We start from the raw sequence: 13,097 nt of genomic DNA, 5'->3' as shown, positions 1-13,097 counted from the left end.
TCCCCTCATAGCCCAGGCTACTTCCCAGCCCCAAATGACAGCTCCCCATCCTCAGCTCCCAGGCCCCGGCTCCCAGCCACCCAACTCCTACATGGGGCCCTCTGGTCCATCATCATCCATGGTCCTTCCGGACGGGGATTTACCGGACCAGACAGTCCCGGATTTCAGACATTCAACCTGTAACAAAAGGGGACTGAGGCTGACTGATCAAGTATGTGACTGGGCACTCAGAAGAATGCTGAGTTTTGCTCCCGAAGTGGCTGTGTGTCAGAGGTGAGGGAAATGACTATACCTAGCTTTCGAGATGAAAGGCATTATATTCATTTAAAAACAATGAATAATTTCACTAATCAAGAGTGTCAGTGCAGTTGCCTCGAAGATAATTATACTGTTCTAAAATAATCAACTCTACTGGCTATCATTTAATTGTTTTAATTGGAGTATCAACATGGGAGCATGTGAGATACTTTTTCCTGTCAATTCACTAACTAGGCCCAGGGAAGGGGGTGGCAGGGGGAGAGGAGAGAGAGAGAGAGAGACAGAGTCAACTTTTGGTAAGAGAGAATCTCATGGCCTGATCCTGAGAGGGTTTCACCATACAAAACTTATCACTGGAACAGGCCACCAATTAGGGTCTGGGCTATCAAACTTCATTGCATCACAACCAACTTCTGACAACAAAAAACTATAACAAAACCCCAGGAATGGGGACAGAAGCCTGAGCCCACCCAGACCCACCACCATGAATGGAGGAACCAAACACAAAGCCTGAGACCCATGCCTGTAACCTGAGCCTGGCCATTCAGGGCTGAAGCTGTCAGGTTTAGGCCTTGTGTAGTTGGGCTCAGGTATGGGCTTTGCTGGTCCTGGGATCCAGCAAGTCTTAGCTAGCCCTGGTGACCCCATTAAAAATGGGTTGCGCCCTACAGTTTGAGGACCACAGAATTAGGGCAAAGTTCTGTTCCCCACAGCTCAGCCTTGCTCAAACAGAGAGAGCAGAATATCTTGTCTGGGAGCAGACTTGTACTCCAGTTCAAAATCGGGGTCTGCATCGAGCCTCCTCCAGGATTCCATGGGCTACTCACATCCAGATTTGATTTCATAACACCGTGGCAAGCAGCTGAAGAACACCGAACGATGTCTGTTCAGAACCACAGCTTGTTTTTCCAGCACAGCCAAAATGGACGTGAAAGCCGCAACACTTTATAACCCTATTGTGACAATCCTCACAGCCCTCCCCACTAGGAGCAGCCACCTGAAGCAAAAAAAAAAAAAAATCTTCTCGCTGCAATACATATTTGTCCTTAACCAGGGGAGTTAGGTGAAAGGCCTGCTTTGTGACTTGGTTTAATAGGCTACTCGCTTTTTTACCTTGAATATGAAGGGCTAAAGATAATATTAAACATGACCCGCTCCAGCTGCTAGAGCCCCCGTATACTGCATCACACCCTACAGACACGCCTCATACTGTTGATACCAATGGATAATAGCTGCATCATAAATGGATCAGATTTCGGGGTAGAATCATAGCATTCAACAGGCAGCCTAAACCACAGGAACCACACAGGCAGCACTGGAAGGAGAACTGACTAGACCAACTGGTACTCAAAGCGGTTTCGGAATGCAAAAAGGAAAAACACCTGCTACCTCTAGCATAATGTGCCCACTTCGGGTAGCTTTGTAAATGGGGGCAAGAAAAGACCATGCAATTGGATGGAACGTGTCATCATGGTGACAAAAGCTGGAATGTAAAACCAAACACCACACAGGAGCCATTCTGGAGTCAAAGTGCAACTCAAGATGTTGGCTGATCTGAAAACTTCTCAGTCTCCTTTGGGATGGACTCCTGCCCTACATACAATTGTTGGAGTAAGTTCAAGGCACCTTTGCTAGCAGTCCTGAGCAAGAGGCTGGGTTCTGTTAATAAAGGTCTCTAGAAAAGCATCCACCCTCCACGCCCCATGTCTCTTGGTCTCCATGGCACAATATAAGATCCATCTCAGGCTTCTGCTCTAGAGTGATTATGAGTTCATGGGTGATGAGGTCTTCAAGGTTGAAATAATTCAGAAACGTCTGGATAGTTTTGGTCTTCATGTATTCAACACCCTAAGACAACATGACTGTTGCAATCTGTTCTCCCCATAGATGATGAAATGGCCTCTTCTCTCCATGTACATCAGATACACTCAGTAAAGTGCACCTACCACATATTACATAACACTTAGGGAAATAATTACTGTATTAAGACTAAGTCAGAGTTGTGCCCATTGCATTTCAAAGTCATGTTGTGGAGAGTGAACACACACTGATAGTGAACAATCAATCATTCATCAGCGTAAGTCATTTTAATGAATAATAGTTTAAGCCAGCACCATCTGTTCGACCCCTCAATACATACACAAAAAGATAATTCACAAATACACAATTAAAAAAAGACGTGATTTAGATGCACATTTTTTCCCTCAACCAAGCAAAACCTAGTAATGTTTCAGACATAAATCAAGGTGGAAAACACAGTGAATCTTTGCCATAGCAAACAGCAATTCACCACAATATTTCACTTATTTTAAAAACTATGATGTTCAGCAACTAATGATACTGACTGAAGTTAAAAAAAAAAAAAAATCAATAAATTAAATAGAAAACATACAAATCAGAAGCTCTCTGAACACCAACAAATCAATAGCAGGATCTTGGTACATAAATCAGCACAGCTCACATCTTCTCTTAAATATTTACATTCTGGGGTTTATTAACGAGGACAAGTTATTCAGTCATTTGAAACAAATTGTGAATTTTATCAGAAATAAAACTACGATGACAGGAGAGCTTTGAAATCAGAACACTGCTGAAATAAATTGCCTTATTTAAATTGATGGGAGTAAAGAAATTCAAAAGGAAGCATTGAATTTTCTTCATAAACACCCCTCATAACATAACACGTAGGAGTTTGGGGGAAGATACTTATCCAGCCTTTGCCACTTCCCAGACACAACAGACTCTGCTAGAGATTGAGAGCAAAGGCTGGCACAGTATGTCTTTGATGCCTTGAAGATGGACCCTTTGAAGACGGCTAATATCTCATTTCCCCAGAAAAAAATAATTTAAAAAAATTAAAAAATTTTTAAAAATCCATTTTGAAACTATCTGAATTGTGCTATACTACACCCCAATTCTGCGGATAATTAGGTCAGCAGCAAAAACTCCCACAGGCATGAAAGGGGCTAGGATCAGGTCCCTGGTCAACATTTTCTTTTGTGTTACCAAGAATATCTGAATTAAGTGTACTTCCTCGAGGTTCTCTTTGCTCCTTCCTTTAATTGAACCCAAACACGCACTCCTAGCACAATCCAAAGGCATTCGCAGAATGACACAATTCACTAATCAGCTAACTTAGCTGCAAATATAGGCGGTCGAAACATGCCAGGAAAGTTCACTATCATACTGGGTTATCATCTGCAGAATGTTGTGCAAGAAACATTTAATGTGCCCTTTTCATGTAGGGACTCACAGAAATACACTGTACCACTATTCTTTTCTTAGGCTAAATTACCAACTTTTCAGCTATGTCTATACCAGCAAGTTCTTCCAAAAGGTTTTTCAAAAGAAAGGGGATCTTTCAGAAGTTCCCGAAGAGCATCTCCACACAAAAAGCATTCTTTATAAACCAAAAAATTGCAGCACTCCTTTCAAAATCACTCTGCCTTTCCCGTTTCAGGAAGAGCAACCCCTTTCAAAACCTTCTTTCGAAAGATCTCTGTAGTGTAGAGGTAGCCACCAGGAGGGGGATTACCTACACCAACAGGGGAACTCCTCCAGATGACATAGGCAGTGCTGACATTGAAACATTGTAGCTGTAGCAGCTTAAGTGTAGACATATCTAAGATTCCTGACTCGGTTCAAAAAGGCTAACAGCCAGCCATTGTTCAGTAATAATTTTTGGCTGATGCAGGCTAAGTGTTGAACTGTCATGCTCTGAAGTGTTAATTTTCACTTGTTCTGCAGACTTCCTCATAGCCCTAATATCCTTACAACCAAGACAATAAGACTTGCCAGACTAAAGCAATATTAGACTTCAATCATTTCCCCCAAGCAAATCTTACCTTGTAATTGCTGGAATTCACCCAAGAAGTGGCAAGTCCATCAACCATTTTATCCAGCATAGTCTGATCATGTTCAAGATCAGCAGACTTCTGTTTATCTGAGAAATAATCTATCAGTTCTTGGCCAACCTGAAGTCTCTTTCCAACATCCTTCTGAAGCACCTGCGCTAAGCAGTACTCCATACTGGGCTCCATGGCGTGCTACAAATACAGCCCTGGCGAAATAAAGCTAGAGGGCAGTAAGTCTGAGAAATCCCACTGTCAGTGTATCCTGTAGGTCGCCTCTTTGTTCGATGAAGGTTACTGAGGGCCTGGCTTTCAAAGATGCAATTCTGGGAATGGCAACAATGCACCATGTGTGTCTGAAGAGCAGCTGGCAGGATATTAAAAGTCCAATTTAAATAACTAGCAATAGATAAAGCTGTGAGTGGTGCAGCAATGCTGTATTATTGGGTCTGGAATATCTCCTAGTTCAGCAGTCCATTCTGCAAGAAACAAAATAACATGGCATTGTAGGTTAAACAAATTAAATACAAAGAAAAAAATCAAAAACATTTCACAAAATAAATTACTCATTTGAGGAACATGAAAATGTAATAAACCACATACAAATGGTGTAGCTAGGATTTTTTTTTAAACAGACTGCATTAGGGAGGTCAGGACAAAGAACTTAGGTTATGTATCTAAAAAGGCATTTATCCATCAGTCCCTTGAGAAGCTGTTTTAGTGAGAGATGCAGCAAATTTGGATTTAAATGAAGGCTGATCAGAATTCAGTGCACTCTGTCCCCAAAGGCAGAGTGATGTTCTAGTTACAGGGCTTGTCAGTCACTGAGAATTGTGCATGTGTTTTAAGAAATGAGTACAGAAAGTTATCTGTATCTCATTTGACTGCTAATTTTCAGCAATCAGTGCCATCAGAATCTGTATCCTACTTTAGGGCCCATCTGAAATGCAACTCAAAAACAGCAAGACCCAGAATCACAGACACCTTGCGTTAGTTAGAAAGATGCAAGCACTGTTTCCAGAGATCAAACTGTGATGAGCCACATTACAGCATGCTTTTGTAAACTGGCTAACATCATGCAGCCCTCAATATGCTGGCCAGGACAAACTGTGTTAGCCCTTTACAGGCATGTTTAAAATATAGTTTAGCTCAGTGGTTTTCAACCAGTGTGCCATGGCACACTGGTGTGCCAACAGAACTGTCAAAACATGACATGAAATTTAGTCGTCTTGCACAACCACTGTGGGGGGAAAACTGATGACTCTGCAGGACCCTGTTGGTGGCGGGAGGCAGATGAAATCATAGAATCACAGAACACTAGAACTGGAAGGGACCTCAAGAGGTCATCAAGTCCAGTTCCCTGTCTTCATGGAAGGAGGAAGTACCATCTAGACCATCCCCAACAGATATCTACCTAATCAGATCTTAAATATCTCCAGTGATGGAGATTCCACAACCTCCCTGGGCAATTTATTCCAGTGTTTAAACACCCTGACAGTTACAAAATTTTTCCTAATGTCCAACCTAAACCTCCCATGTTGCAGTTTAAGCCCATTGTTCCTCGTCCTCATCCTCAGAAGCCAAGAGGAATAGTTTTTCTCCCTCCTCCTTGTAACCCTCTTTTACGTACTTGTAAACCACTATCACATCCCCTTTAAGTCTCCTCTGTTCTAAACTAAGGGCGGGCACCTGTTGGAGCTGGGACGTAGCTTGAATGCCATGTCCTGGCGCCAACAGGCTGGAGGAGAGAGGAGCCTGCTTTCAGTGGTTACTCATTTACTCAACATCTCTAGAATGGAGTGGAGCAGATCGTGAACATGTGTCTATGCTCACTGTCTAAGACGGGGCATTCTGTGGTGGATTTGAAACATTAATGCATTTGATGCTTGTTTAGCTTGTGGTATGCACTGCTATGTTACAAACATCTCTAGTAAAATTGTAACCATAGTAAATGTAAGTAAACGTGACTTTATGAGCAATCAGTTCAGCGGAAAAAAGTGAGCGTACTGTGGAATCATTTGTCTCATTGAAGTGTGCTGCGTTACTGAGAAGGCTGGGAACCACTGGTTTAGCTATTACTGTTGAGATGTCCTACAAGTAGGCTGTAAAGGAAACTCAGGGAGCCAAGTCTGCTCTCACTGAGGATTTATAGCAGTGTAATCTGTAGCTTAACTTGGGATTCTCATCTCTGTAACAGTTAAATGCTGCTCTTCAGCAGGGCTTTTCCGCATCTTAACACAAACTGAAGAAGTATGTCAAGGAACCTCAAGGCTAAGGCTACTGACTGGAAATCAACCCTTTATAAGCAGCTGCAGCCTCTTTCTGCCACACCCCCTCCACGGCTAAATGGATTGTCCCTACTATCCCAGAGAAGAAGACGACAAGACATCCCCCCAACCGCCTGCCCATAAACTTCAGCCTCCAACATGCTACTGTTAAAGGAGGAGACCAGCATGACTACATATGATTTTTGGTGCTGTCTTTACAGATGTCACATTTCTTTAAAAAGCGGTGACATGGAAGAATCTGGGACTTTTTTTAAAAAAAAAAACAAAACACACCACTTACTAATAACAACATCCAAAGCTAGAATTCTGCCCTACTTTCTGCACTAGCCCATGGAAAGCAGGTCAGGCTCAGTGCAAGGGAACAGGGAACCAGAGAGACTACAATGTTGATACCGTAACAGGATTGAATCTATAGGCACATCTAAAGTGGGTCTAAATTGGTTAGTCTCTAAGGTGGTCAAGGACTGCTTATGATTTGTGAAGCTACAGACTAACACGGCCACCGTGTGCGTCATTCAACATCTCAGTCATTCAGGTGGATGCACCCACATTGGACAGTATGGAGGAAGAGACTGATCTATTCTATGAAGACTTGACAAAGACAGTGGAGCAGATGCTGAAGAAAGATGTGTTGATCATTGGAGGAGATTGGAATACGAAGGTTGGGACAGATAATGAAGGTTGGGAGAGAGAGTCATGGGAAAGTTTGGATATGGAGAAAGAAATGAATGAGGTGAGAAACGGCTAGAGTTTGCTACAGAGCATGAGATGGTGATCTGCAACACAAGATTCCAACAAAAGGACTGTAGGAAGTGGACATCGCGATCCAATGACGGGAAGTCCAAGAACATGATAGATATGATTTTCATGAGAAGGTGGATAACATCAGTACCGAACTTTCCAAGGAGCGGATATAGACTCAGACCACAGTCTAGTGATCACAAGCATCAAGGTAAAACTTAAATGAAAAGGTAAGAAAAGAAGAGACGTGGCGAGGCTACGTGAGAAAGAAACATGGAACGCATATAGAACAGGGCTCGAAGAGAAGATTAAGAATATTGCCACAGAGAAAGACCTAGATAAGAGAGTCACAGGGGTAGCCATCGCTACAGAAGAAGAAAAGATCAATAAGAAGTGGATTACCCAGGAGACACTGAAGTTGGTTCAAGAGAAGAGAGAGTTGAAGATCAGAAGAGATGTTTCTGAGATGGCAGAACAGCAATATAGGATGAAATGTAATGAGGTAAGGAAAGCAATCAGAAAGGATATGAGAAAATGGTTAGAGGAGCAATGTGACGATATAGAGAGGTATTATGGCGAATGTAAGGCTAGGGAGGTATATAAAACAATTAGGAATATTAACAGGAAATGGCAACCAAAGCAAATGGCGATCAAAGATGAGAACGAAGAAGTGCTCATGAACAGGGAGAAGATTGTGCAGTGATGGACGAGATATTGCACCGATCTACACAAAGCACAGTTGGATCCGAGTGCCTCAGAGAGACTGATTGAAGAACTGAAAGAGATATCTCCCCCAAGCATTGAGAGCGAGACCGATATTTCGAAGGAGGAAGTAGAAAAAGCAGTGAAATGACTAAAGAACAACAAGAGCCCTGGAAACGATAAGATCATGGGAGAGATGATCAAATACGTCAGAGAAAGCATGGTTCAGGAAATACACCAACTATGTAATATAGCATGGAAGGCACCTAAAGAATGGACAAGAGCTGTGCTAGTGACAATACTCAAGAAAGGAAGTACACTGGAGTGCAAGAACTACAGAATGATTGCCCAAACGAGTCATCGAGGGAAAGTGCTGATGATGATACTGACTGAGAGATTAAGATTGCAGATCGAAGAACATATAGCAGATGAGCAAGCGGGGTTAAAAAAGATAGAAGTACTATACGGCAGATATTGGCACTAAGACTGATAGTGGAGAAAGCTCTACAAAAGAACAAAAATGTACACACTTGCTTCGTCAATTTTCGAAAGGTATTTGACAGTATAGATCAGAAAGTGACTTGGGCACTGTTGGAGTCATACAAAGTGGATAGCAGACTGATACGGTTGTTGAAGGATATCAGTGATAACACGAAGGCAGCGGTGAGAACATGCGGGGAGTTGGGAAGTTGGTTTAAAACAAGTAGAGGCATGAGACAAGGAGATCCAATATCTCCAAGTATCTTCATTGCACATCTGGAGAGAGCGATGGACAAGACCAAGGAAAAGGTAGAAGGGATATCTGTGCACAGGAAAAGAATTAACAAATTGAAGTTCGCAGATGATATAGTTATATCATTGAGGAAGATGAGGAGAAACTAGCGAAAATAGTGCAGGCGTTAAACGAAGAAGGGAAGAGGTACAGACTGATCATGCACATCAATAAAACAAAAACAATGGTATCTGGAGATAAGGAAATAAGAAGGAAGATCGGTGGTGATGGTATTGAACTAAAAAATGTAGAGAAGTTCACATATCTGGGGAGCAACATACCGTATGATCCAGACTGTCAGAAGGAAATAGTGACTAGGATAGCGAAAGCAAGAGCGAGTTTGAAGGCGATGGATAAGAACTGGAAAAGCAAAGCAACTAGCTTAAGAATGAAGCTGAGCGTCTTGAAAACGTGTGTATTCAGCAGCATGTTGTACAGCTGTGAGACATGGGTGATAACAAAAGATTCAAGAAGAAGAATATTGGGGTTCAAAAGGAGTTGTTGTGGAAAAATTCTGAGAACAGGATGGATGCAGAAGGTCACCAATGAGGAATTATATAGGAAGATACAGCCGAAAAAGAACCTGCTGCAGAAGGTTATAAAACGGAAGCTATAACTATTTGGGCATATTTGCAGAATGAATGATGAACAAAAAATCAAGACCCTCGTATTCGGCATAATGGACGGTTCGAATAGGAGAAGCTGACCCCACAGATAATGGGTAGATGATATAGTAGACTGGTGCAGAGCTAGTCTACAGAAATTAAGCCACTCCGCACTGGACAGGGAAAGATGGAAGGAAATAGTGAGAGAGGCATCAGACGCTAACAGGCACTGAGCCCACAGTTATTTATTGATGATGATATATGGAGACATGAAGGATCACATCCTCCCCACCCCCCACCCCCCACACACACACCATAAGAGGGCATAGTACCAATACAAGCAGGCAGAACTAGCCAGAAGGCCTGGCACCAGCAATCAGGGTCCCCACCTTACACCTACCAGCAGTGCGAAGCAAAGCAACCTGGACCCTACCTGCTCTCCTCCTCCAACTCCCAGCCATGTCACTTTATTTTCCACAGCCAGTGAGTGCAGGGGCAGTCCCTACATCCTGCACCAATGCCGCAGCCGTGGGGAGTAGCGGGATTGGAACACCCACGAGCACCATCCGCAGTAGGTAGCAGAGCAATATGGCTGTAACTTTTTTAACCATTTTATTGCCGTTTGGTTTCTCAATCCAGTTCCCACAAGACAAGATGCCTCTGCCAAAAACTGCCTGTTGTCTGGGGCAAAGGTCCAGACCTGCAAAGGCCTGGGAGACAGAACTCTCCTCTCACCCCCTGAAGATGGCCCCTGCAGATCAGTGCTTAAGTGGGCCATTTCACACTGGTGTGGTACTACTGTCAGTCTCTAAGTACCTTTATTAAAGTACCCTTTGCAAGCAATAAGCATCCACCTCAACATCCTTAGGACTGAAACTACATGTGCATCATTGGACTACACGTGCATCATTTTCAATGAAGTGTTGATAAGCTATAAAGATTTTGCAAGGCTCTGATCTGCCCACTTGCTCTACACAAGCTTTTTCCAAATCAGAAATTAAAATATTACTATCACTATCATAGTAAACAGTGATTGAGTATATTCTGCAATAGTAAATTTAACATTATTTTGCCTTCCAAGACAGTACAAAACAGCAGTCATGTACCACTTCAAAGACTAACAAAAATGCTACGTGACTGCTGTTTTGTTTCGCTAGAATACAGACTAACACAGCTACCTCTCTGCTACTTTCCAAAACAGTGTTCAAGGGTTCAAGTCTGTGCCAGCTGTGCAGTCCCTGATTCCACAGACCTCGAAACCATCAACCACTGAAAACCCCAGGTAACAACTTCAGGGTAATAGGAACCAGTCTCAGCAATACAATGAAGACCAGAATATAATCCAAATGCAAAATCCCCACGCAGAAGTCTGAAACTAAGATTTCATCAGTTTACAATTAAGCTCTTTGGAGATCTCCCCTTCAGAGTTCCCTCTAATGCTTTCCAACCATGGGAGGAATAAATTTTATTTATGTGCACTGAAGAATGTACAGCTGCTCACCACCCATAGAAACACATGCTGCCGGCTGGGGCATTGTGAATACTCTGCTATTCAGCTGGCCAGTATCTGAATCTCTTCCAGGTGGCCATCAATTGCTCAGCTTATGGGGCACACTGTTCTCCAAATCTTCAGTAAGTCTGCCAGCACAAGGAGGGTATATAAGGCTGTTTACCACTGGCCCTCTTTGTCCGGAAGGCTCTGGGTACGGCTCCTCCATTTGGTTCAGTGGATCTGTGACCTTCCCTTTAGAATTTTCCTTTCCCCCTATTTAGTTTGTACAAAAACTAATTTCTATCTGGGCGCTGGGCCCAGTTTTGATTTTAACGTTCATATCTTGAACAGTGCCTCAGATCTCCTAATGGGAAACTGAATAGGATGTCCTCGTTTCAAAGCACCCATCTCAAACTCCTTTGTTTAAAAGGAGGTACTTACAGGCGTTCCAAATAAAAGAACAGCCAGACTTCTACATGCACCCTTATCTTTACAATGAGGATATTCACCTACCATCTCCCTTATGACCCTCTACAAGGGCGGATCTTAAAGCTCACCAGAGTACCAAACACTGAACCCTTTTCACAAGGAGCGTAAGAAGGCTTTGCTGTTTGCAAGCCCATTTCCCTCCTCCATTGCGGTGATGGAGAAGAACCAGTAGCAAGGGTTCAAAAGAAAAGACAATTGTCTATTTAATTGGGTACCTGCAGATGGATTCTTGAATCTAATGACTGCTACTATGTTGTCAGTTTCTGACTTACAGCCCGTAAGGTGGATTCATCTACTATATATCTTAGGGTATGTCTGTCTGCCGTGCTATGTTTGTTCAAGAACTCCTCTTAAGCCCTAGGAACTACAGCCATGAAATTTAGTATACAACATCCTCTTATCTCAGCTTAAACCAAGGTCAGGATTTGGCTGTGCCTCGAGGGTGGAAAATGCCTGAAACCCCAGCACTTCCCAGAACGTGAAAGGGGGGGCATTGACGAGGGGTGGCCTACTTCAGACTCACGACTGAGAACAGCAAGCGCAGAGAACAGTCATACTACAGAGCAACTAGTGGGGGCAGCTGCAGCTGGAAAACAATGGTCATGTGGGTACAGGACTCTCTACCCTGCCAGGAGAGGTAAGTGCCCCTCTACCCCAAAACCCCACCTCCCCAGCACTCAACCACAGCACCACACAGGGGGAGGGAGTCCCCCTCCCCCTACACAATTATCATCCACCCCCATCCCCCGGAAACACTGCAGCCACAAACATTGGCCCTGCCTCCCTGCTTTCCCCAGCTCATGCTGGGGCCAGGAAAAAAAAAGCCCCAGCCCACACACTGATGCTGTGCCAGGGAAAAACAATCTCCAGCCCCAACCTTGCCCCCAGGCTGGGCAAAAAGCCATGGCCACAAAAAGCCCTGCCACTACTTCTGCATTTTTTTTTCGTGGATCAGCAGGGGAAGGGGTAGAGGAGAGAGTGGGGAAAAACCTTATTTCACCTGATTACCTGAGCAATGCCAGGTCAGTTTGCTCATGCAATCATATCCAAGACAAAAGGGTGTTTTTCAGTTGTGGTAGCTCAGCCCAGTTACATAAACTGGAATGAAAAGCCCTCTTCGGGATGGTCTACAACGGGAAACTGATCAGAATAGCTACCGCAGAATACAATAATCTGAATTAGTTCCTTCTGTGGACCTATTCCAGAATCTGTCATTTTATTCCAGAATCATTACTCCCATCTAGAAGCATACTAATAATTCTGGAATAGTGTCCAGATTGGAAAAGTAATGGGAAACATTTTGACCTGAATAGCTATTCTGGGCAACTTCCCATGTACATGAGCCCTTAAAGCTTGTAAAGATGCAAGCTACCTATTTCAAAAGAGTATTAGCTGGCCATGTAGCCAAGGTAGGGGAGCAAGGGGCTACAAAATGTTGACCTACACCTTATGAAGTGTTATAATTGTGTTGATCTAGAATACCAGGGTACATCTACACTATGAAATGAAGTTGAATTTATAACATTGTGTTTTATAAAGTCAAAACTGAGTGTCCACACCTGCCCAAAAAGTCCACTTAGTGCATCCCCACTAATCGCCAAAGTTTGACTATCGCAGCAGTGCATTGTGGGAACCTATCCCAAAGTTCCCTGAAACCTGCTGCATTATGGGCTTATTTGCTGCTGCATTATGGGAAAAAATTCCCTGCAAGTGTTTGTGGGAGTATGAAGTCATCTTTTCACACTGCGTTGCCTTCACAACAAATGGCCCTTTTTCAGATGTCTCTTTCCCTAATGAGATATTGAGTCATCTGCATTAGAAATCTTTTAACCCAGGGATTCCCAGCCTATGGGTCACAACCCAGACATGGTCACCCTTAGATTTTCTAAGGGCTGTCAG

The 13,097-nt window shown here is 43.3% G+C and overlaps 1 protein-coding gene across 14 annotated transcripts in view; it reads right to left on the bottom strand.

Annotated features, from left to right (window-relative positions):
• The window catches only part of CLASP1 (cytoplasmic linker associated protein 1), a 247,601-nt gene that overhangs the window by 211,808 nt on the left and 22,696 nt on the right, over window positions 1-13,097 (bottom strand). For all 14 annotated transcript variants that reach the window (XM_075001118.1, XM_075001117.1, XM_075001119.1 and 11 more), the window contains exon 2: window positions 4,104-4,588. In XM_075001118.1, coding sequence (XP_074857219.1) covers window positions 4,104-4,298 — 195 coding nt within the window. In that variant the 5' untranslated portion in view covers window positions 4,299-4,588. The remainder of the gene's footprint in view (window positions 1-4,103; window positions 4,589-13,097) is intronic.

This window comes from Carettochelys insculpta, chromosome 8, assembly GCF_033958435.1.
Source record: "Carettochelys insculpta isolate YL-2023 chromosome 8, ASM3395843v1, whole genome shotgun sequence".
Lineage (NCBI taxonomy): Eukaryota > Metazoa > Chordata > Testudines > Carettochelyidae > Carettochelys > Carettochelys insculpta.
This window is presented reverse-complemented; position numbering and strand designations above follow the sequence as displayed.